The following is a 22676-nucleotide window of genomic DNA, read 5'->3' as shown; positions in this document are numbered from 1 at the left end:
TCTCTCTCTCTCACTCTCTCAAAATAAATATTTAAAAAGACTTTAAAAGGTGACAGCAGAGGGGCACCTGGATGGCTCAGTCGGTTAAGCATCCGACTTCGGCTCAGGTCATGATCTTGCGGTTGGGGAGTTTGAGTCCTGCACTGGGCTCTGTGTGAACAGCTCACAACCCGGAGCCTGCTTTACATCTGTGTCTCCCTTTGTCTCTGCCCTCCCCTGCTTGTGCTCTGTCTCTGTCTCTCTCTCTCTCAAAAAAAAAAAAAAAAAAATTGTTTAATAATAATAAATAAATAAAGGGTGACAGCACAGATTCACACCCACTTCAAGGAAACAAATGTCCCTTTCACATGGAGAGGTCTGGCAGTCACTACCCACATCAACCCCGCAAACAGGGATGGGCCAGACGTTTAATCTGAAGAACTTAAAAGGACGCCTTTGGGGGCGCCTGGGTGGCTCAGTCGGTTGGGCGTCTGACTTCAGCTCAGGTCACGATCTCGCGGTCCGTGAGTTTGAGCCCCGTGTTGGGCTCCGGGCTGATAGCTCGGAGCCCGGAGACTGCTTCCGATTCTGTGTCTCCCTCTCTCTCTGCCCCTCCCCCATTCATGCTCTGTCTGTCTCTGTCTCAAAAATAAATAAACGTTTAAAAAAAAAATTAAAAAAAAAAAAAGGACGCCTTTGCAGTTCTCCAATTTGATCAAACAAAACAAATCCAGTCAAGACCAAACTAACTTCGAGTCAAGCCATCAGGGAATAATGAGATAAAGTCAAAACAAGGAACGTTCTGTAGAATGTCCTATAAAATGACAACTGGACTCATGTCTTCAAAAGTTGACATCACAAGAGAAAGTGGAGGAACGAGTCTAGATTAAAGGAGGAGGAAAGCTGTCGAGCCACATTCACAGCAACGTTACTTTACAACAGCTAAAATGTGGACGCAACCTAGCGCCCATAGACAGATGAATGGAGAAGCAAAATGTGGTACCTACATACGACGGAATATGATTCAGCCTTAAGAAGGAAGATAACTGTGGCACAGGCGACACCATGGATAGAACCTTGAAGACACTATGCTCAGTGAAACAAGCCAGATGCAAGAGAACAAATACTGTATGATTCCACCTACATGGGGCATCCAGAGGAGTCAAATTCAGAGAGTCAGAAAGTAGAAAGGTGGTTCCCAGGGGCTTGAGGGGAGAAGGGAATGGAGTCATTATTTAATGGACACAGAGTTTCAGTGCTTCCAGATGGAAAGAGTTCTGGAAATGGTTGGCGGTGATGGTGCCTACAATACTACAATATAATGTATCTAATGTCAGTGAACTGAACACTTAAAAATGCTAAAGATGAGGGGCACTTGGGTGGCTCAGTCGAGTAAGCGTCCGACTTCAATTCAGGTCATGATCTCGCGATTCGTGGGTTTGAGCCCCGCATTGAGCTCGGTGCTGACAGCTCAGAGCCTGGAGCTTGCTTCAGATTCTGTGTCTCCCTCTCTCTCTGCCTCTCCCCTGCTCACACTGTATCTCCCTATCTCTCTCAAAAATAAATACACATTAAAAATTTTTTAAGGTTAAAGATGGTAAATTTCATGTTATGTGTATTTTCCAAGGATAAAAAAATAAAAATAAAAAAGAGGGAAACTAAAAATCATGTAACAAATGAAATGCAGGATCTTTGGTTTTGGGCTGTCTAAAAAATAAGTATTCTGGAGACAGAACTAGGGACATAGTTATGGACGTCAACAGCATTGTCAATGGAGATATTTTGGGAACACCTGGAGAGATGTGACTATGTCACAGGTATTAGTTGAAATCAGGGAACAGTTACCTTTTCCTATAGTTAACCACTCCTATTAGGAGTGGTAATAGGGTTGTGGTTTTATAAGGATAGGAATCATATTTTATGTGGAGGCATAGTGAAGTATTTAGATGTGAAACGTCCTCCTTTCTATAATTTCCTTTAAGGTGGTTTTAAAAAAGTATACGTATATATTTGCATGTGTGTGTGTGTAGTTCAATACGTTGTTCAGCTGTTCGGTCCTAAGTATTCACTGCACTATAATTTCCATTTCTCTGCTCCGAAAACTTACAATATAAAGTTAAAGGTACAAGTGGGTCCAAAACACCCCACCTATCTCCCTGGGTTGCCAGATAGCTAAACAACATTAACCCATAACAACGCTTTGAAACTCATAAACATTCCACACACGTAAGATGGGCATTGTACCCATTTTCATCGTTGACAATAAACCTGAGACCCCAAAGTAAATAAATGACATCCCACTGAGGAGTCTTTCAGTAAACACCAAAATGTTAATTCTCGGAAAGTCCTGTGGAATACTTTTTGAATACGGGGCATGTGATTTTGTACTAAGGTTTGGAAAAATGGCCATTTGGTGAAGAGGTAAACATTCATTAGCGTGTCTGTTCACACTGGCATGGAGCGGTGTGTAATTTTGTGGGGGCTGTTAGGGCCGGATTATTACATAATGGCCCTTGTTTTTGAGTGGCTGGCTGTTGAGAGCGAGAACCTAGTTGAGGGCTGAGCAAACGGGTAGCAACATGCCCAGAACAGGGGCCCTGCGACACAGGGCACGGAACGTTCGAAGGCTCATTTTCAGAGCTCACACCTCCTGCAAATGCCACTTCGTACTCATGGCGAAGGGAGAGACAGAGAACACAGGTCTCCGGCCCCAGGGAAGTTGTGTTCAACGTTCGCTACCAGTTAAAAAGAAAGAAGAAAAACAAGAACGGTGTTCTCTTATAAGTAGTAACGTATTAAAATGATATCAAAACACCAAACATCTTAAGCCTCCCATTTGGGCTGTGATTTCTGGAGGAGGTGTGGTCTGGGGAAAGAGGAGGGATTTGAGAGCAAGGTAAAGCTGAGAGACAGGGACCACACACGACTTGTGTCCCCCTGGACAAGATACTCAATTTCTCTGAGCCCTCATCTCTTTATCTGTAAAACAGAAATACTGGCATTTACCTGCGGCGAGAATCGAGTCAGACTATTTACGTGCTCCCTGGCACACAGAAGACACTTAGAAAATGTCAGTCCTCTCTCCTTCGTCGTGACTGATCAACAGATATAGGGGAATGAAATACAATGGGATTCTATACAAACTTCTAAAGTGATACTGGGTACTCAATTCAAATGATAGAAACTCCTGGGGCACTCGGGTGGCTCATCCGGCTAAACATCTGACTTCGGCTCAGGTTGTGATCTCACAGCTGATGTGTTCAAGCCCCCACATCCTGCTGGCTGCTATCAGCACAGAGCCTACTTCAGATCCTCTGTCTCTCTCTGTCTCCCTCTCTCTCTGCCCCTCCCTTGCTAGCGCTCTCTCTCTCTCTCTCTCTCTCTCAAAAATAAACATTTTCTTAAATGGTACAAACTTCTTACAAAATCTCACTCCTCCAAAACTTAACCAAAAAAATGTTAAAGCAGAAATTTTTTTTAAAAATCACCAGTCAAAAAAAAAAAAAAAAAACAAGAAAAAATGAGTACATAATAATCAAACACTGCCTGCCAGGGAAAGTAAAGGAAGACTGTAGAACAGAAGAGAACAGGATAGCATGGCCAGGCTCAAAACCCAGCATCTACCACGCGCAGGAAGATGAACCAGGGACTAAATAAAAAATCCGGAGAGTTTTCATGCATATCAGCAAATCTGGAGAAAAGCAACCTGAGTAGGTGTCAATATAGTCCTCTTTTCTGAGTGGGGAATAGTGAAAACATCCTCAGGGGAGAAAAGGATGAAGAGGGGGCCATGAACCCTGGTGCTGATTACCTCTGCTGGGAGGAACTGAAGGTTCCAGGAATACATGGTGAAATCCGGGGCTGATCCAAAGCCAGAGAATACTGCCCAAGGGTATGCAGTGGGTGTTCCTCCACAGGAAGACTGAGCCCACTTAAAAGAACCTTTAAAACATCCCAGAAGCAAAAGCCACCAAGCCAACATCATCTAGCCATGACTAGTCAGCACCCTGCATACCACCTGCCATGGCATAGCCAGTCCTGGCTGCTCTGCAGGCCCTCAGGGTGCAGAAAGCACGGACAGAAACAAAAATCTAGCCATCAAACTTCAACTGGGTGGTAAGGGGGCAAAAAAGAGTGGCTTCGAATCCAGAAATCACCCACACCCAGAACAACAAAGATCTGCATAGACTCACCCAGGCAAGAACAGAGTGATAAAAAGCAAACAAAAAGGTCTGGTCTCTACAAACACAGACTCCTGGAGGAAGGGACAAGTGAAACATTGTATCAAAGACAAAGAATTCAGCCTCCAAGAAAACATAATGCAAGAAGAGGAGGATTCCCCCAGAAAGATCTCTGAGCCATAGAACTTAATATGAATAAGAGTGCAGTGAATTGAGAATTCAAAGGCAACATTAACCCTCCCCCCACCCAAAGAAAAAGGAAAGAAAGAAAGAAAGAAAGAAAGAAAGAAAGAAAGAAAGAAAGAAAAAGAATGAGATTGTAGACCTAAAGAAATAAATTGGGGAGCAAGTAAACATTAGAAAAGCAATTTATAGAGTAAAATCTATAGCAAACTAAAGAAAGATGGCTTCATCAATTTACTGACTACAGGAAAGCTAAAATAAAAAAATGAAAAAAAAAAGTGACAATCGATAAAAACAAGGGATCCAAGTAATCAAAGAAAAACAAACAAGTATAGAGTTCAAAGACAATCCAACATACAAGTAACTGGTGTCCTTCCATCAGAGAACCCACTGCCCAGAACCAAGAAAAATCAAAGAGACAATATAAGAAAATTCTCCTGAGACTATTAATAAAGAATTGAATCTGTCGACTGAAAGAACACACCAAGTGCCACAAAAATATGACACATCTCATGCGGCACTGATATACTCGTTAAGTTACATGTCGGATACTAAGAAAGAGCCCCTCCAGCCTCTTATCTACGAGCACGTAGTCTATAAAGAAGGACAAAGCAGGCTGGCCTTGGACTCTTCCATGGCAACACTCAAGGGTAGAAGGCAGTGACTTCTTCCAAGTTTTAATTAAGTCTTCTGTGAAACTGGAGTGAAGTTAAATTTACTACTTTGTATTTTAAGAACATGTATCTTACAAAGTATATCTAGCCAGCCAGCCGATTTTCCATGGAACAGAAAGAACTCTGAGATGCTATACTGCTAATGATCATTATAAAGGGGGTGGGAGTTACTCCTTCCTCTTCCCAGAACCCATACCCGGATCCATACTAAAGGAGGAACCTCTACTTTCTGGAAGAAACAAAGAAAAATTATCTGTTCTGACTTCCTCACTGCATCCCCCCCAAAGGGGGCTCAGGAGACTTATCTGGTCTATAAAATCGTGAAAGGAAGTCTAACAGTCTTGCCCTGACCTCTTCCTTTTCCTCTCCTGTGAACAGACCTCAGGGTGCACACATTCTTTGCTCCTCCAGGAGGTAAGATTTGCAGGTGCACCCCTGCAGAGACAGACAGCCCATCATTCTGACCAGGAGCAAAGTAGTCTGAAGCCTGGATCTGGCCACAAACTGAGTTTTTTGCAGTCCGAACTCCAAATATCTCCATACAAACTCCAAGCTGATATTCGTATACCCCTGTGGTTGGCCATCACATGTCTGCTACACTATTGATTATTAATTGGTGGGAGCAGGGGGAAACGGAGAGAAGATAACTATTACCCCTCAAACACCAGGATCGGTCCCGATTATTTCCAAACGCTGGTAGGATTTGGAATGTCTTAGAATATTTTTTATCTGAACTTTTCTTCATTTTAAAATTCTTCATAATGAATATCCATTGTTTTTACAAAAACAATAAGGTCATTTTTCTTCATAACAGTGACACCAGAGGAAAACATCTGATATTGCAGAAAAGTAGTCACAGGGGCACCTGGGTGGCTCAGTTGGTTAAGCATCCGATTTCAGCTCAGGTCATGATCTCACAGTTTGTGAGTTCGAGCCCTGCTTTGGGCTCTGTGCTGACAGCTCTGAGCCTGGAGCCTGCTTTGGATTCTGTGTCTTCCTCACTCTCTGCCCCTCCCCCACTCGTGTTCTCCATCTCTCTCTCCTTCAAAAATAAAAAGTAAAACGTTAAAAAAAAATTCTTAGAAAGTAGTCACAGTGGTTTAGGGGAAAGAGTAAGAATGTGCAGTGTGATCTGATTTATTATAAAATAATAATAGTAACAATAGTAACATTCTGCACAGGCACGGGGTAAGCACTGTGAGTGGATTATCTCATTTAGTATGAAGTAGGTAAAAATACCATGCCAATCTTAGACATAAAATGGAGAGGTAAAGTCATTTGCCCAAAGCCACACAAGATTAACACACAACAGGCATGGAGTTCACAAAGCCAATATCTTCTATTATCATTGACGTTTAAACAACACAGATGTGAACTACACAGATCTACTTATACACAGATTTTTTTCTCCATTAAGTACAATACTGTAAATGTATTTTCTCTTCCTTATGATTTTCTTAATAACCTTTTCTTTTCTCTAGCTTACTGGAATATAAGAATATAGTATATAATACATATATATGATATGTGTTAGCCAATTGTCTGTATTATTGGTAAGGCTCACGATCAACTGTAGGCTATTAGTAGTGAAGTTTTAAGGGAGTCAAATGTTACACACAGATACTCGACTGTGGGGGAAGTGGGTGGGTGTTGATGCCCCTAACCTCCCCACATAGTTCGAGGGTCACCTGTACTCTGTCCTCACAGTCATAAGGAAACACAGGTAGTCCCAGAGATTGAAAAGCACAGGCCCCAAAATGTTGACAGTGTCTCTCCAGGCCCTGACATTATGGATAATGTTTTTTATTATGATTGTTGTTGTTGTTAAATTATTGAATCTATGTTTCTCTATATTTTCCAAATCTTCAACACACGTGGTCCTTGTGCAATAGGTAAAACAGTAGGTCTCTATATTAAGAAAAATACCACAAGCATCAACTTGAAGTTCAAGTTAATGGTAGAGCCAAGTGATGAGGCCACACAAGGTTCCTGAGCTGTCTCAGCCCGTGTTTTTAGATCGGCCATCTGTGGGCAACAGGTGTGGGCCAACAGGCCAGAGGCATTCTGGCCACACTCCACATCCCCTCTACACAGGATGTGAAGTTGAAGGGCACCCAGCTCAGTGAACGCTCCCCCAGCCTCCTAGCCCCCACAGTATCGGGGCCTCAGCCCAGTTGCCGGTGAGCTCCGCTCCGAAGAGAGCTTCCCTCTGGACCCTCACGGTTATTCCAAGGAGGAATGCCCCCTCTCAGCAGCTTGCCAAGTCCTTCTCAAGGAGAATGGGAGGGGAAGTTCGAATGGCCTCCATCCAATTTTTAAACTGTAAACTGCACACCCACTTTTTGTTTGGAGACATTTCCTGTGTGTGAACACAGTTTGTTCTGTTACCAGCTTTAAAGTCACCCAGAACTGATACATCCAAGGCCGAGCTGAAGTGTTTGAAGAAAAAAAGAAGTCCAATACGAGAGGACCTTTCCTCATTTTAGCTCATCTTGCAGAAATCTCACTGGAAGAGAAGTCAAAAAAGAGGTTGGCCACAGAGGTGCCATTGTGTACGGACGCCCCAGCCCCCGCCCCTCCTCGACTGCCCCATCCAGGCGGGCACAGCACACTGGGACAAGCGGTGTCCTTCAGACCCTTGCCTACATCATGCGACGCGGCCATGCTTGCTTCTAGGTAAGTCTGAGGACGCCATGATGCGGCTGCCTTCCACATGCCTGGAGCAGCATTTCAGGGCACCACTTCAAAGCTGGGGGGAGGGAGGTAAGCCTTGCCAAGAGAGGTGCCGACGGCCCCCGCAATGCTGGCTGGCGCTGACATGCCCCTGCATGTGGCTGTGGCCCTGTGCTCCCAGCCTTCCCCTTCTCCTCCAAAATGGCTTCCCACCCCCGTCCCACCTGCGAAGGCTTTCCCCAGCCAGACTCTTGAAATACCAGCCTGATGTCTCCTTCCCTTTGGATCCACCCTGACCAAGGCTGAGAAAATTACTGGACAGCTACTCTTCTCCCCAGGGCCATCTCCAACATCACCTCCCACTTTGACCCAACACTTGGCTTCTATGGCAAAGACCATGCTGTCCCATGGACCGCGGATACAGCCAGACCAGCTGCAGGTCTTCAGGAGGGCAGGGCCGTGGCCTGGCCCAGGGCCTGGAACGGTCTCATGAAGGAGTCATTAGTAGAAAAAAATATAAACATGCCATCCCTGTCACCCGGATAAAGAGACTCCGTGAGGCCCAAGAAGATGCCTTTACTGAAGTCAATGTTGCTCACAGTTACTTCAAAAAGTTGTCCAAGTTTGGCAGAGACCAAGCTGAAGTCTTTTAAAAGGAGCCAATGCTGAGAAACTCTGAGAATCAGACAGTCCCACCCCCAGCAAAAAAAAAACAAAAAAAAAACCCCAACCCTGGAGATGAATGAGTTTAGAAGGCAGGGGTCAGGTCCTAATGTAACACACACCTGGCCAAATCTGGGACTGGCCGGCATGGCCATAATATTCTTTTCCAGTCCTCCTGCATCAGGTAGGACTTCAGGGAGGCGACAGGGCCAGCTGGACATTTCAAAGGGCCTGGTTCCTGTTAAGGAGTCCCGGGTGTAAGGCACAGGAGAGCTGTACTACACGCACTCTAAATATATACACACATAATGTTCACCCACATGTATTTCTAGGCTTTTTTTTTTTTTTACACGCATTTCCCTTAATCAGATGCTGTACTCATCCCAGCCACTCCCTGCACTCAGCTATGCCCAGAATCGGGAAAGAGTGTTTTCAAAGCTATTCATTAACGCAACTGGGCTCACTCCCGCAGCCTAACCACCACCCCACAGACAGAAACATAGTTATCCCCTTACTTATTCAGAAAGGAAACAAGGATTGTCACAGGATAGCACATCTGCAAAGAATGACACGCCGACCAACATTCCAGAAGTTTCCTACCCAACCCAAAACCCTGAAGAGGGCAAAGAGTCTGTCTTTTTCTTTTTCTTCTTCTTTGTACCATCAAACCATTTTAGGGTCCTTTGCTCTATTTTGCTCCTGGTATCATGAGTTGAATCGTGTCCCCCAAAAAGGACTAGGATGAAGCCCTAATTCCTGATATCTGGGAATGTGACCTTATTTGCAACAAGGTCTTAGCAAATGTAGTTAAGGTAAGATGAGGGCATTAGGGTAGATCCTAATCCAAGAGGAATGGTGTCCTTCTATGAGGAGGAGAGAGACACAGAAGAAAAATGCCATGTGACCTCAGAGTCACATAAGGGAGGGGTACAAAGCCTATCTAAGGAACATCAAAGATCAAGGGCCACTGTCAGGAACTACAAAGAAGCAAGAAACGATCCTACCTGGAGTCTCAGAAGAAGGACGCACCTGCCGACACCTTGATTTCAGGCTCCTGGCCTCTAGGATTGCCAGAAAATAAATCTGTTGTTGGAAGCCACCCCGTGTATGGTTAGTTTGTTTCAGCAGAGCCCCAGGGAACCAATACACCCCATTTCTTCCTTCAGAAATGCCCTAGAAACTCATTCATATCGTCATCCACCTTCCCGCCCCTGGGTCCAAGTCTTCCTCCAACCAAAGGATGAACTGTCAAAGTCACTTTCTCTGTACTACACGTCACACCTTTCTATATCTAAGGGAGAATGTATAACCCAATTTTTCTCTAACATCAGAGATACAGAAAATGTTTGGGAATGCCCCTACTATCCTCTGAACTCCACAGGGGAAGGTTTAAATAGAATATGAAGACCACACTCCCCACCCCCACCCCCACCCCCCAAATAAAATACAACAGGGTCCATCCGGGAAGGCAAGAATTAACATACAGTCTGTGGTCAAAGGTGGGACTGGATCTTTACCTCCTGTAGGACTGAGAGCTTAGCTTATATTACCCACCCAATGAGGACGGTGAGAAACCAACAAAGGAAACAGCTAGAAGAAGGATATTGACAGTGCCTGTAGCATAAGCCTGGCACAGGAGTCCTACTCAGGAGTGACCAGGGTTTGACTCCTGGGAGCACGCTCTCACAGAGGTCTGATGGATCCGACTGGGACATCCTGCCAGGGCTGGTGAAGCGTGGCCCTGTGGCGTCAGGGGCCAGCACAGGGAGGCAAGAATAAAATTAATGAACAACCAGGAGGCGACAGAGCTGAGCTGACCACCGTGACCACCAGAGCTCAGCTCACCCGGTGCAAAGAGAAAAGCAGTCACGGAGGCGACAGACCTGAACACAGGAACACTCAGCTTCCTTATGGGGGCTCTAAAACGTGTCCCTTGTCACACTGCACAGCCTCCCTGACGGCCTTGGGTGCCTGCAGCCCTAGAGGCATTTTTAATAGCTGCCTTGGTCCTACTACTTTTAAGTGACAAAGCGTTCCCCAGTGAAATCTAAAGTATCAGAAGACAGATAAATACAAGTGTATGTATTTTTACCTGCTCACCAGATTAAGGATAGGTATGATGCCTATTAGGAAACGGTCTATATATACATATATGTATATATATGTGTGTGTATATATACATATATATATATATATAAAGGAATATTTTAAAAGAGAAAAAAAAGTGGACTTTTTTCCTGCATTCACCAAAACATTACTTTTATTTGTATGTTTACAATCATTATTTCCAAAAATGAAACTCTTCTGGACTGTTCACCTACTCACCCCGCGAGCTAACGTGGGGGGCTAGCTCTGGAGGGTAGGGGATGCATGTTTGGGTAAATTACTTAATCCTGTGCCGATTTTGCCTAAGATGAAAAGCAGTAAGGGCAGATATTTTTTAATATAAAAATTGTTAAGTTTATTTATTTGGGGGAGGGGAGGGGAGGGGGGGTGGAGAGAGAGAACCCCAAGCAGGCTCCATACTGTCAATGCAGAGGCCAACGCAGGGCCCTAACCCTTGAACCAACGAGATCATGACCTGAGCCGAAGTCAAGAGTCAGACGTGCAACCGACTGAGTCACCCGGGTGGCCCCCCTTGGCTATGTTATTTTTTTTTAATGTTTATTTATTTTTGTTTTTTTTTAATGTTTTTTTATTTATTTTTGCGACAGAGAGAGACAGAGCATGAGCAGGGGAAGGGCAGAGAGAGAGGGAGATACAAAATCGGAAGCAGGCTCCGGGCTCTGAGCTGTCAGCACAGAGCCTGATATGGGGCTCGAACCCACAGACTGTGAGATCATGACCTGAGCTGAAGTCGGACGCTTAACCGACTGAGCCACCCAGGTGCCCCAATGTTTATTTATTTTTGAGACAGAGAGAGACACAGCATGAACAGGGGAGGGTCAGAGAGAGGGAGACACAGAATCTGAAACAGGCTCCAGGCTCTGAGCTGTCAGCACAGAGCCTGATATGGGGCTTGAACCCACAAACCGTGAGATCATGACCTGAGCTGAAGTCGGACACTTAACCAACTGAGCCACCCAGGCACCCGTTATTTTTAAAGAGACCTAAGAACGCAAGCCAAGGCCAACCTTGGGACACAGGGACGACATGCCGAGTGGACAGTCGGTTCCACCTGTGCATCTCAGAAGGTTCACGGGGCTGCATCCGCTTTTAGCCCAAGTCCTGCTGGCTCCACGCGCCCCTCTGAGCCCATGTGTGGTAAGGACGCCCTCCCCACCTGCTCCCATCACCCGCAAGCCACAGAGCTACACTGACGGCCTTTTCGATTCGTATGCATCTCCACAGATTTGGCAAAGGTAAAGCGAAGGTGCTACTTTGTGGGTTTTGTTTCCAGAAGACATCCTTCCTTCGGCTGGCTGAAAAACTCCTCTTGGCATTTCAGCCTCCCAGACGACACAGTATTTACCACACTGGGGAGACAATGCGACCCGCCACATGATAAATCACACAATCAGTTGTGAGTCTTGTCCTAAATTTTCCGCATGAAGACAGGGGAGGCCTTTCTGAAGCTCTTCTGGATCTCTTTCAACTCGTCTAGTTTCTTTTAAGTATTTCCTCCCAGTGTCCACTCTGGCCACAAAATAAGCTCCTTGTCTACACTTTAGGAGGCTGTAAATGTGAAATGGGCCACGCAGCGTGCAGCCTGAGAAGAGGATGGTGGGAATGAGCCACAACAAAAGACCGGCAAATTATGCAACACGAGGCAAAATACACCCCAAAGGCGATGGTAGGGGGACTTTGGGAAATGAAATGTCCAAAGCACGGATGCCCATCACAATCGACAGTGGTTTTATTCCTGAACATGCCACTGAATCGCACAAGCAACCTCTCAAGCCTTCACGGACACCTGCCCTCTGCCACCCGGAGAGTCAGGGTGACCTCAGACACAGAACGAGCCTATGCACCCCTGGAGAGAAGGTGCTGGTGCTGAAGCAGCAGGCTGCCAAGTTCCAGGGGGAGAGCTCTAGGTGGCTCTGTGAGTCTACTTCCAATGATTCTCTGACCCTGAAAGCCAACGGAGAGATTAACTAATCAACACCACTCTTGGTCACAATAATGGAAGCTTACATAACAAAAACATACAGGTCCGCGCTTAGAAATTTGTACCTTCATTAAGAGAATTCTCAGCGAGGGAAACACAAGATTTCAGGTACAGTATTTTAGAGCTTACATAATCAGTCGGAGGGCGGCTTTCCAATTTCCACTTGCTTATATTCAAGGTGGTAATTTCTCATTCGAATCAGCCGAGGATGGGAAAGAGGCAGTGTCAGGCTGGGGGAGCAGATCCAACAATTAGAGACGGAACGTGTCTATTTTACATAAGCCTTCTCCCAAAGAGGGGAGGAGGGAAAGACAACAGCCAGTCCCAAGAACATCTGACAATAGTCTTTAATTGAAAGCACCATTGTGACACTGTTCTCCCTGCACCAACCTTGCAAATGCAGAAATGGAGGTAAAAAGAATCATCTCTATCTTGCTTAAGTTCTGGTAGTTGTGTAGGCAGTGACTTAGGGAGCAAGATGCCTAATATTCTATTATATTCCCCAGGACTATGTGTTGAAAGCCTGCTCTTGGCTCCTTCCTATTTCTGCTAACTCTGCATCATCGGGAACTCGGGGAGCTAGGAAGAGACAGCCACAACAGGCTTTAGACCCACCGATGAAAGGTTTCGAGGGTCACCCGGACAGCCAAGTTAATTATCCAGAGACCCATCCCAAAGGGCAACCTGCCAGACAAATCAGAATCTGCCACCACATAGTACAGAACTCATATACGGAGTGTAGGTGGGTGGACAGACAGACGCACAGACAGAAGAAAGGCACTCCCTAGGCTTTTGAATGGACTCACTCTATCCCACAGTAACTCAGACCTGCTGGGACATGCCAGGGACCCACCATACCACTGCCCACTTGGACGGGTTGTGGCCACAGCTTGCTTCTGTGCTCGTGGCAAAGATTTTAACCAAACCCAATGCTAAGGAAATAAGACCTCGCTGTTACACTCAAGGCTCTTCCATTCTGTTACCAGGCATCTTAAAATGCCACTGGGGGTGTGATGTCCCAGAAGAACAGAGTATTGAAGAGGTGTTGAAGGCACCTTTTATTTATGAAGGAACTCATGAAGGTATTTATGAAGGAAATCATGGAGGCAAAGGGGAGTAAGTGGGCTCCACACTACCCCCCTCCCCAGCCCCATTCAAAACCTGTGGCTTGGAGCCAACCTACGTTGTCTTTGGCTTTTACACTGTTCCACTGAAGTGCTGACTGGAAGTCATAAATGAGACATTTGTATTAAGTCCAAGAAAATTTTAATGACCGACTATTATGTCTCAGGGAAATAACCATTCCCTATTTAAAGAGGAATGTCCGCTCGTTTCAGGAAGCAGCTGGGCTGGTTACGATCATTTCTATTAAATTGAGCTACTAAACCCTCCGTTAGGAAGGGGTTCCCTTTTCAGAAAGGCTCGTCTCGAAGCCACAAAGAAGAACAGAAATAAAGAAGCTGGGAACAGCCAGCTGCAGAGATTCCTCTACACCCAGTGGAGCGTTTCCGCTCTGCATATTGTCACTGGAGAGCCCACGACACAGCACCCCCTCCCACCCCCGCCCCCAGCCAGGCTTGTTCACTCAACTGTGGCTACAGAAGGTCCAGGGTCTTAGGAAGCTGATCGGGTTTCTTCCTCGGGGAAGTCGACACCCAGCCAGCAGAGTCTGGGGATGCAGTGGTGTTCAGAGAGCGTGTGCTCTCTTGTGAAGCCCGTGGGCCTTGAATGTGAAGCTAAGAACTCGCCTAAAACAGATGCTGCAGGTTGATTCACTGAGAAGAGCCCAGTCCATTCCTTATCCTTCCCAAGGACAGGTGTGACCAGAGGGGCGCTGTGCAAAGGTAACCCCCTAAACAATCATCGTAAGTGGAGATGAATGGACCCGGGGGAAGAGAAACAGCACGGCATCTATCAAGAGCCTGCTCAGAGTGCCTCGGTGGCTCAGTCGGTTAAGCGTCCGACTTCGGCTCAGGTCATGATCTCGAGGTCTGTGAGTTCAAGTCCCGCATCGGGCTCTGTGCAGACAGCTCAGAGCCTGGAGCTTGCTTTAGATTCTTGTCTCCCTCTCTCTCTGCCTCTCCCCTGCTCATGCTCTGTCTCTCAAAAATAAGTAAACATTAAAAAAAAGTTTTTTAACTTTAAAAAAGAGCCTACTTGCTCTGCTTCAGAGAAACCAAAAAGGGTCAAGATGAGGAAAATGCCCCAATTGTGCCTGCTGAGCCCTGTCGAGCACTGCAGGAGGATTAAGATGAAGCAGTGGGTGTGGCAGGAGACCTGAGCCCCGCCCCCGCACCCCCCCCCCCCCCCCCCCCCCCCCCCCGGCAACCAGGACCAAGCTCCAAGGTCGCTGACCGGAGGACAGCATATGTCCAGGACATATGTCCCTTGATCCCCGAATCCTGACACTCCAGGCTGCTTTGAAGTGGCCACTCTTCACCCAGAGAAGCAGACTGAGCTATGAGGGCCCCAATCTCCAACGTGGGAAACAAAACAGAGGCCTCACACAATACCCCAAATTCTCAGGCCCTGGGGAAGGACTTTGGTTATGCCAAGGTCAGCAACTAGGGTTGTGTCATTAGCAGCAAAGCAAGTACTGAATCCTGTACCCTAGGAGAGCACTCTATCATGTGTCCATTTATTCAAATATCTCAACCATCTGTAAGTCGGTCCCATTTTTCAGATGACAAGATTGGGACTCAGGTAAGTCAAGTCACCAGGAGCCGGTAGGTAGCAGGCCCGGGTTCAAGTCCAAGTCTTCTGACTCCATAGCCAATACTCTTCACTGCTCCTCAGCTGCCTACAACATAGAGGACCATCAAGGATTCCCTATCCTGTAGCCACAGACCAGAGCGACGGGAAACAGGGCCCCCCAAAACGAGGCATCAGGACGCCTGTCCCTCCCAGCCGTCCCGAGCGCCCCTGTCCACCCACCTCCAAGTACCCACTGGCTAGAAACGCTCAACAGAACCATTACTAGAGAGAACTCCTCTCCCACGTGACTGGTAATTCTTACAGCGTCTTTAAGACAAAATGGATTGCTACATTTAGAATAAGGGAATAAACAGAATTAGCAACTGGTACTTATTTCTTGCTTCTAAAAACATTTTACCTCCCGGACAAAATGTTCATGCAGAACAAGGGAACTACCTGAGAGTACAGTTCACTACACCCAAATCAAAGTTTGATTGAAATAATTTTATTTCTCATTTGTTGGGGCTACAAACTGAATGCCTGTGGAAAATATGTACAACCATGTCATTATTAATAGCTCGTATATATCAAACAGCATGTGCCAGTTAGCATTCAAAATGCTTTCCATGTACCAATTCAGTGAATCCTCAGAGAATCGTTATGAGTATTATTAGACCCCAGTTTTAAAATGAAAAACCAAGGCACAGAGAGGTTAAGTAATCGGTTTAGGAACACACAGCCAAGAAGGGGAGAACGTGGGTGTGAATCCCAGGTCTTCGGAAGCTCATCCATTGAGCCACGGTTGCCGCGGATGCTGATCATTCTCCTACCTGGCAATTTTAACCGTTTCATTTGGGGTTTTAACCACGTTTAGTCATTTTAACATGAACACATAGACACTTGGGTTACATAAAATACAAGTTTCTCAAACCATACCAATTTTATTTATCCTGTGAACCAAAGTCACTGATTCCACCCTTTTCCCCCCCTACTTATTTCCTATTTTGTAGATACAGATACAGCAACAGAAAGCAAAACTAAGTTAAAGGAACAAGGATGCTATCTTTCCGGCTTACAGATTACCAAAAACATTTCTGAGAGAGAACAGAATATAGGTCACTTGACTTCAGGGGAGTTCTAAACCCATGTTTAAGCCACACAATCAAAATTACCAGCAAAATGTCCCTTAACAACGTCCAAAAGGGACAGCATTCAATATTTGGGCTATGCAACCCTACACCAGAACGTGTACGTATGTAAACGTGTAATGCACACGATGCACACATTAACATACGTAACATAATAGGAGTAGGTATACAAAATATGAGTAGAAGTGTTGAGTACGGTGATTCTCCTTTGGAGGAATGTGGTTATTTATTAAATGATGTGCTGCAGTTGAATCCCTGCAAGTTTGGGGCGCCCGGGTGGCTCAGTCGGTTAAGCATCCGACTTCGGCCCAGGTCATGATCTCGGGGCTTGTGAATTCGAGCCCCGCGTTGGGCTCTGTGCTGACAGCTCGGCGCCTGGAGCCTGCTTTGGATTCTGTGTCTCCCTCCCTCTCTGCCCCTCCCCAGCTCATGCTCACACTCTGTCTCTGTCAAAAATAAACTTAAAAAAAAAAAAATTTAAATCCCTGCAAGTTAAATGTGTTCACCAAGGTGAAAGGAGAAATACTGCTGGTAGAGTTTTATTCTCCACCCCAGCAAGAGGGGGGCAACTTCTGCAGACCTGCCTGCCCAGTCACCTGGCAGGCCCCACCCTCCTTGCCTGGCACCTCAAGGAGCCCTCCTCAATCCAAGGAACAAGGTCAGCTCAGCGGGAGTCCTTGCCACTCCCTCTGCAGGAGGCCTAGACCCTGAAAGGAACACCCCTGTCTGCAATTAACCAGGAACATTCACGGATTTTGTTGGTCTTTATTCCAGGCCTTCATCGTCTTCAACTGTGGCTGCCTCCTCATTGTTTTTTGCTAGGTTACACTTACTCATCCCCAGTGATGGCTATGCGAGCCCCTCCATAAACAAGCAGCACTTGAAAGCTTGCTTCAAGATGAGCAAGAGGGATGCAGAGACCCTCTAGCTCCAACTGCCTCTGCCCAAGTAGAAACTTATCCAGCTTAACACAGAGCAATGCCATTCCGGCAGCAGGCAAGCAAGAAGATGAGCTTAAATGCTGGGCATGTGATTAGCAAGACAGTGCCCCTGCGGAGAGGCCTCTGTGTCCTCTGCTTTGTGAGGTATCTAAAATGGAAAAGGGGGAGAGCTCCAAAATTCAGGAAGGATCTTGCCCGCTTTACAGCCCACTGATCCCATTTCTTTGACCATGAAACCCACAAGAGAAAACCCCTAGAGAAACTAAGCTGTGTGCACAAAGCTGATTGAAAGGAATTTGCAGAAATCATTTTTCCCCTAAATAATTATTAGCTAAACATGTGCAACCAAACAGCAAGGAAAAAAAAAAATCAGGGTAATTGTATTTCTTACTACCTGGGGCTATATAGTAATTATGCAAATGGCAGGGAATTTGTCACTTTGAGTAACCATAAGTGTGTAAAATAATTTGATTAAGTAAAATACAGTCGCCTTAGTCATCATACTAATTTGACAAGGACTTTAAAAATGTCCCTCAGTTGTCTGCTTCTGGGTAAGAGACGTAAAAACCCATCTTCAAAATGATGCTTCTTTAGGGAGAGAGAAAAAAAAAAAGAAGAATAACAAATCCAGTAGTTTCATCTTACAAGTAATTGCAAGCCACTGAGTGCTCTCAGGCCTAACACTTTTTAAAGTGACTATAAATCAGTGAGATGGGAGTTCTGTTACATGCACTCAGTCATCCGGCGAATTATTTTGTCACGACAACCTCCGACTTAGGGTTTGCAAAACTCTAAATAGGGAAATGCCCACCCCGGGTCCTAGGCACTGTCTGTGCACCCCACCCTGGAGACTCAACAGGCCTTGTCAAGTTTGCATCCTGAGGAAATTCAAATGCATTTGTATGTGAGCCTCAATCCTAACTGCCCAGAGGTGTCAAGGTTTTAATTTCCTGTACACAGCCTTATCGACTCCAGTCCTCGGCAATTTGATAACACACACGAAGCTCTACACGCAGGGCTGGCCTCCAAGAATGGCTTGAGACATCTCAGTGGGTCTCCACACATCACCATGAAGTACACACAAAATAACTTTCTCTCCTGCAGTTCCCATAGGCCTAAGCCTTCTCCAAAGGGGCCGAGACTTAAGCAGAGATCACATCCTTGCAAGGTCAGTTCAGACTGGAGCCACCCAAAGCAAAGACCCAAGTAAAGGAAAATCGCATTCTTGACCGAGCACACCTTGCCGATCAAACTGGATGGGTCTCTCTTCTTATGCTCAACAAAGTATCGCATAGCCACTCAGGCAGTTTAAGGGACTAGGAGAGAACCTCCCTGTGACATTGGCTTATCTGAAGTATGATTTCCAGTTACAACACTTGCAAGTGTAGCAAGATTTCAGAATCCACAGCTGGCCGGGGGGGTTGCGCGATTACCTTATCTCTACTATCACAGCATCTGGGTGTCAGGGTCAATAACCTTCAGCATTGCCCTGGGAGACCCCCCACACACACCCCATCCCACCCCCACACCCGCACACACATGGAGGCAAAAAGTTGCTGGTCCCCTGCCCAGCTTAACAATTGGTGTTTGTCTCATATACAAGTCTCCCTTGAGTTTCCTCCCTGGGCAGGTTCTTGAGGGAAAGCGCGCGCGCACACACACACACACACACACACACACACACACACACACACACACACAGTCCTGCTTTACAAAGTTGCTTCTCAAATCACAGGCAACTTCCTGCTTCAGTTGTGCAGTTGGGGAGCTTACACCAGTGCAATTGAAGACACAGGGCAAGCCCTTTTCAGAAAGTAAAGGAGAAATGAAATGAAGCCTCCAAATATAAAACACGGCATCTGAGAAGACAAAATAATAAGGTAGCTGCATGGACTACTGGGATCAAATAGATTAAAACAATGTCGCTGGCATAGAACTTTCGATAACCCCTCTCGCTATCAAAGCAAGCACTGTTGGCAATGTCCCACGGTGTGCCCTTCATCAGGTACCTGAAAATGCTTCATCGGAGAGGCAGGCTGATTGCCAACGCAAAGATCATATATAACACACCCCTGGCACATGGACCCTGACAGGGCGTATGATCACCTAGAAAAGCAGGCTCTGAGGTTTCTTAAGAAAGCCATGATGAATTAAAACGCAGACGTCTGCCTTTCCTGCAAACATCCTACAACGTTTCATTCTCAAATTATCCATGAAGAAGTCACACACAGCTGCAGGAATAACTTTTTATTCCACCTCCAAATTAACAGATGAACAGAAAACTCCCAAGTGGCCCAGAAAAACAAAACCCACAGCAACCTGATTCAGTCAACCCTGGCAAGCAAACTATTTATTTTCACGAGGTTCAGATGGCCACAGAGAGTCCAGGGCAGCCGGGCAGGGCAGAGCCCTGAGCACCCTATCCCTCCACTCCTAGTAATCAAAATAAATTCAGTTTCCTAGGCCTGTCCTCTCCTGGGCCTCTATCCGCCTTCTGCTGGTCACCTGTCGACTCCTGTTACCCTACCCCTCTGAACCAGGCTTTCTATTAGCCCAGGCTGGAAATGCCAGCAGCCCCCCTCTGCCCCCACCACCAACAACCAGGTGGACTGAATTCCTGCCACTGGCCTGCTCTGGGATTAAAGTCAACTTTCTATCTCCCGGTGCCAGCCAGCCCTGCCTTTAGGTATCCAGCTTCACCAGCAGCCCTCTGCTTCTTAACTTTCTAAAGGATCCCAGGCTACTCATCTAGTTGAAGCTCAGCCTCGTTCCTTTCTAAAACCCTTAGATCATGGCAAGCTAAAAAACTAAGACCAGGCCTTTATCATTCATGGTGTGAAAAGTTCCGTTCCTGTTTGCCACGCATGAATAACGCACCCTACTGAACAAAACTGGCTTCAGGCAAACAAACTGGTAAACCCGAAGGCAGCTGTTGATACACTAATTACCTCCCCAAACACAGACCCTGGTTAGGTAGTACATACTTTGCATATGCTTCAGCACAGACCCACAAATATCTTGTTAATACGCATTTGCATCTTGGTAATACACATACCTATCTTAATATCGTAACAGTCAAAATTCCCTCCGTGAAAGTGCTGATAAACTGACCCCCCAAACAGGGACCGTCTGTGCTGGAGCTACCGAGAAAAGTGCATTTTGTACAACAAAAATCTAAACACCGAAGAAAACTCTGCTTTGGGCTACAGGGCTCACCTGCAGCATACAAGTCAAGGATGCACAGAGACGGGGACTTAAAACACTTTCATCTCACAAGGAGCAAAGGAAATGCAGCTGATTTTCAGGAGCCCTGTAACTTTGGCACCCCAGGAACAGAGCTGAGTTTGAACAATCCTCTCTGCTAAGCACAAAAATGACGTTCCCCTACGCTACAAGCCTGCTTGTACTTCCCTCTGACTGTAAGTCCGGGAGTCTTTGGAGACTATGAATGGTACAGGGCACCCACCAGTCCAGCCTTCATTAACTGCACCCCAAGGCCAAGAAGGAGGGATTAGTGGTACATCAGGAAAAGCATGGTTCTATCTGAGGATGTGGTATTCCAACAGCCAAAATCCTGTCCAATTCTATCTCCGTCAAACTTGTTCAGGAACACTCAAAGTCTCTGACGTTTCATTTCATGTTTCAGGTCAATCACCAAAGTAATGACTTAACACTATACACTGACAAAATCTTCTCCTGTGTAGGCAGGGCTGGACTCGGGTCTGGAAGTGCGCTCTCTGGAACTCAAGTCGGGACCACCCGCGCGGGGCAGGACAGGGCGACAAAGTAGGTATTTGACAGTGCTGAGTCATTACAAGCTGTTTCCTCTGATATGCCAGGCACCCCTGGGCCGTCTGAGCATTAATATCCCCTGTCAGAAGGCAAATGAAATAGACGCACATTGTGCAAAATGATGCGACCCCCTTGCGGGCGAGAGACCACGGTGGGGAATCGAGGTCTTAAGCACGGGTAGCAGGAGCTACACAAACTCGCAGCTGCTCTCCAGGTACTGTAACTTTATCCCAGACGCCAAAAGATGGCTATTGGGATACGGAGAGGGAATATTCCCCCTGCAGCCCAGGCTCCGAACAGGGCCACACTCGGGTGCATTTTACTCTAAGCTGTTAAATACCACCCCCCACCCTCCGTAACTGGCGCATGGGGAAAGCGCCCGGAGAAAATGATGCATAATGAATTTGTTCTCGAGGCGGATGGAATGGAAAGAGTGGAGGACGCAGGATGCTCAACTGGCTTTTCTTCCCATGTGCAGGTCACCTGAAACCCGCGATGCCTGCCTCTCCACGGGGGCTCCTGAACTCACCCTCTGGCTGCGCCTTCCCGGCGGGGAAGCAAACGGTTTCCCGGCCACCTGCCCGCCGCCTCTCCTCCCCGGGCACCCCAGGCCCCCGCCGGCCGCGCGAGCAGCTGCCGGCATCCGCGGTCCCGCCCGCTCCCGGCTCGCTCGGCAGCCCGGGCCGGCAGCTCCCCCGGCGGCCGCCGCTGCACCACTCGCCAACCTCCGCGCCGGGCCGAGGTCATGCCCGCCTGCCCCCGGGCCCCAGGCGGCCCCCTCCCCGTGCCAGCCGGCCGCCCGAGCGCCGGGCCGGGGAGGGGGCCCCCGCGGCGGAGTTGGCACGGGGACTCACCAGGTAGGCGCCCACCGTGCCCTGCGCCAGCATCAGGGCGCACTCGGACACCAGGAAGATCTTGATGTTGGAGAAGCAGGACACCTTCTTTTTCTTCTTCTTGTTCCTCTGCGCCTCGTCCCCCTGCAGCTCGCCGCTCCGGCCGCCGCCCGACGAGCCTCCCGGCTTCTTCCCCTGCATCCTTCCCCCGCCGCCGCCGCCGCCGCTGCCGCTTTCCCGCTCGCCCCGGGTGTCGGGCCCGCTGCCGGGCGGGGGTGTGCGCGGCGAGGCTGCGTGCTGTCCCCGCCCCGGGCCCGCGGCGGCCGCCCCCGTCCTGCCGGGGCTGGAGAGGTGGAAGGCACAGCTCCTCGCCGCCGCCGCCGCCGCCGCCGCGCGCGCTCGCCCCTTTCCTCCTCCTCCTCCTCCTCCTCCTCCTCCACCTCCTCCTCCTCCTCCTCCGCCCTCCCCGCGCCTCCTCCTCCGGCTCGGGCTGTGCCAATCACAGGGGCTCCTCGCGCCGCCCGCCGCCGCCGCCGCCGCCGCCGCCGCTTCGCCGCCCGCGGACGCCCGCCGCTGCCATCGCCCGCTTCCCTTCGCCAGCCGGCCGCGCCGGCCCTCGCCTCCCTGCGTCTGCCCCGAGGCCGGGCCGCCCCTCGCCGCCAGCGCGCCCTCGGGGAGGCGCGAGGGGGACCGGCTCGGGGCGCGCGCGCAGGGAGGGAGGGGGTGCCCAGGAGGGAGGAAGGCGGTGCCCCGCCCCTAGGTGGCGCTGCGGGGCACGGGGCGCCCCCGCGGGCGCTGGGCGGTGCT

General features: G+C 47.9%; 1 protein-coding gene across 4 annotated transcripts in view; it reads right to left on the bottom strand.

Moving 5' to 3' along the window:
- Positions 1-22234, bottom strand: part of SLCO3A1 (solute carrier organic anion transporter family member 3A1) — a 311249-nt gene extending 289015 nt beyond the window's left edge. For all 4 annotated transcript variants that reach the window (XM_019460169.2, XM_019460168.2, XM_019460170.2 and 1 more), the window contains exon 1: positions 21891-22234. In XM_019460169.2, the coding sequence (XP_019315714.1) occupies positions 21891-22070 (180 nt within the window). In that variant the 5' untranslated portion in view covers positions 22071-22234. The remainder of the gene's footprint in view (positions 1-21890) is intronic.
- Positions 22235-22676: the final 442 nt, after the last annotated feature.

Source organism: Panthera pardus, unplaced genomic scaffold, assembly GCF_024362965.1.
Source record: "Panthera pardus isolate Hobbes unplaced genomic scaffold, ASM2436296v1 HiC_scaffold_24, whole genome shotgun sequence".
NCBI lineage: Eukaryota > Metazoa > Chordata > Mammalia > Carnivora > Felidae > Panthera > Panthera pardus.
Note: the sequence above shows the minus strand (reverse complement) of the source record. Positions and strands in the feature narration are given on the sequence as shown.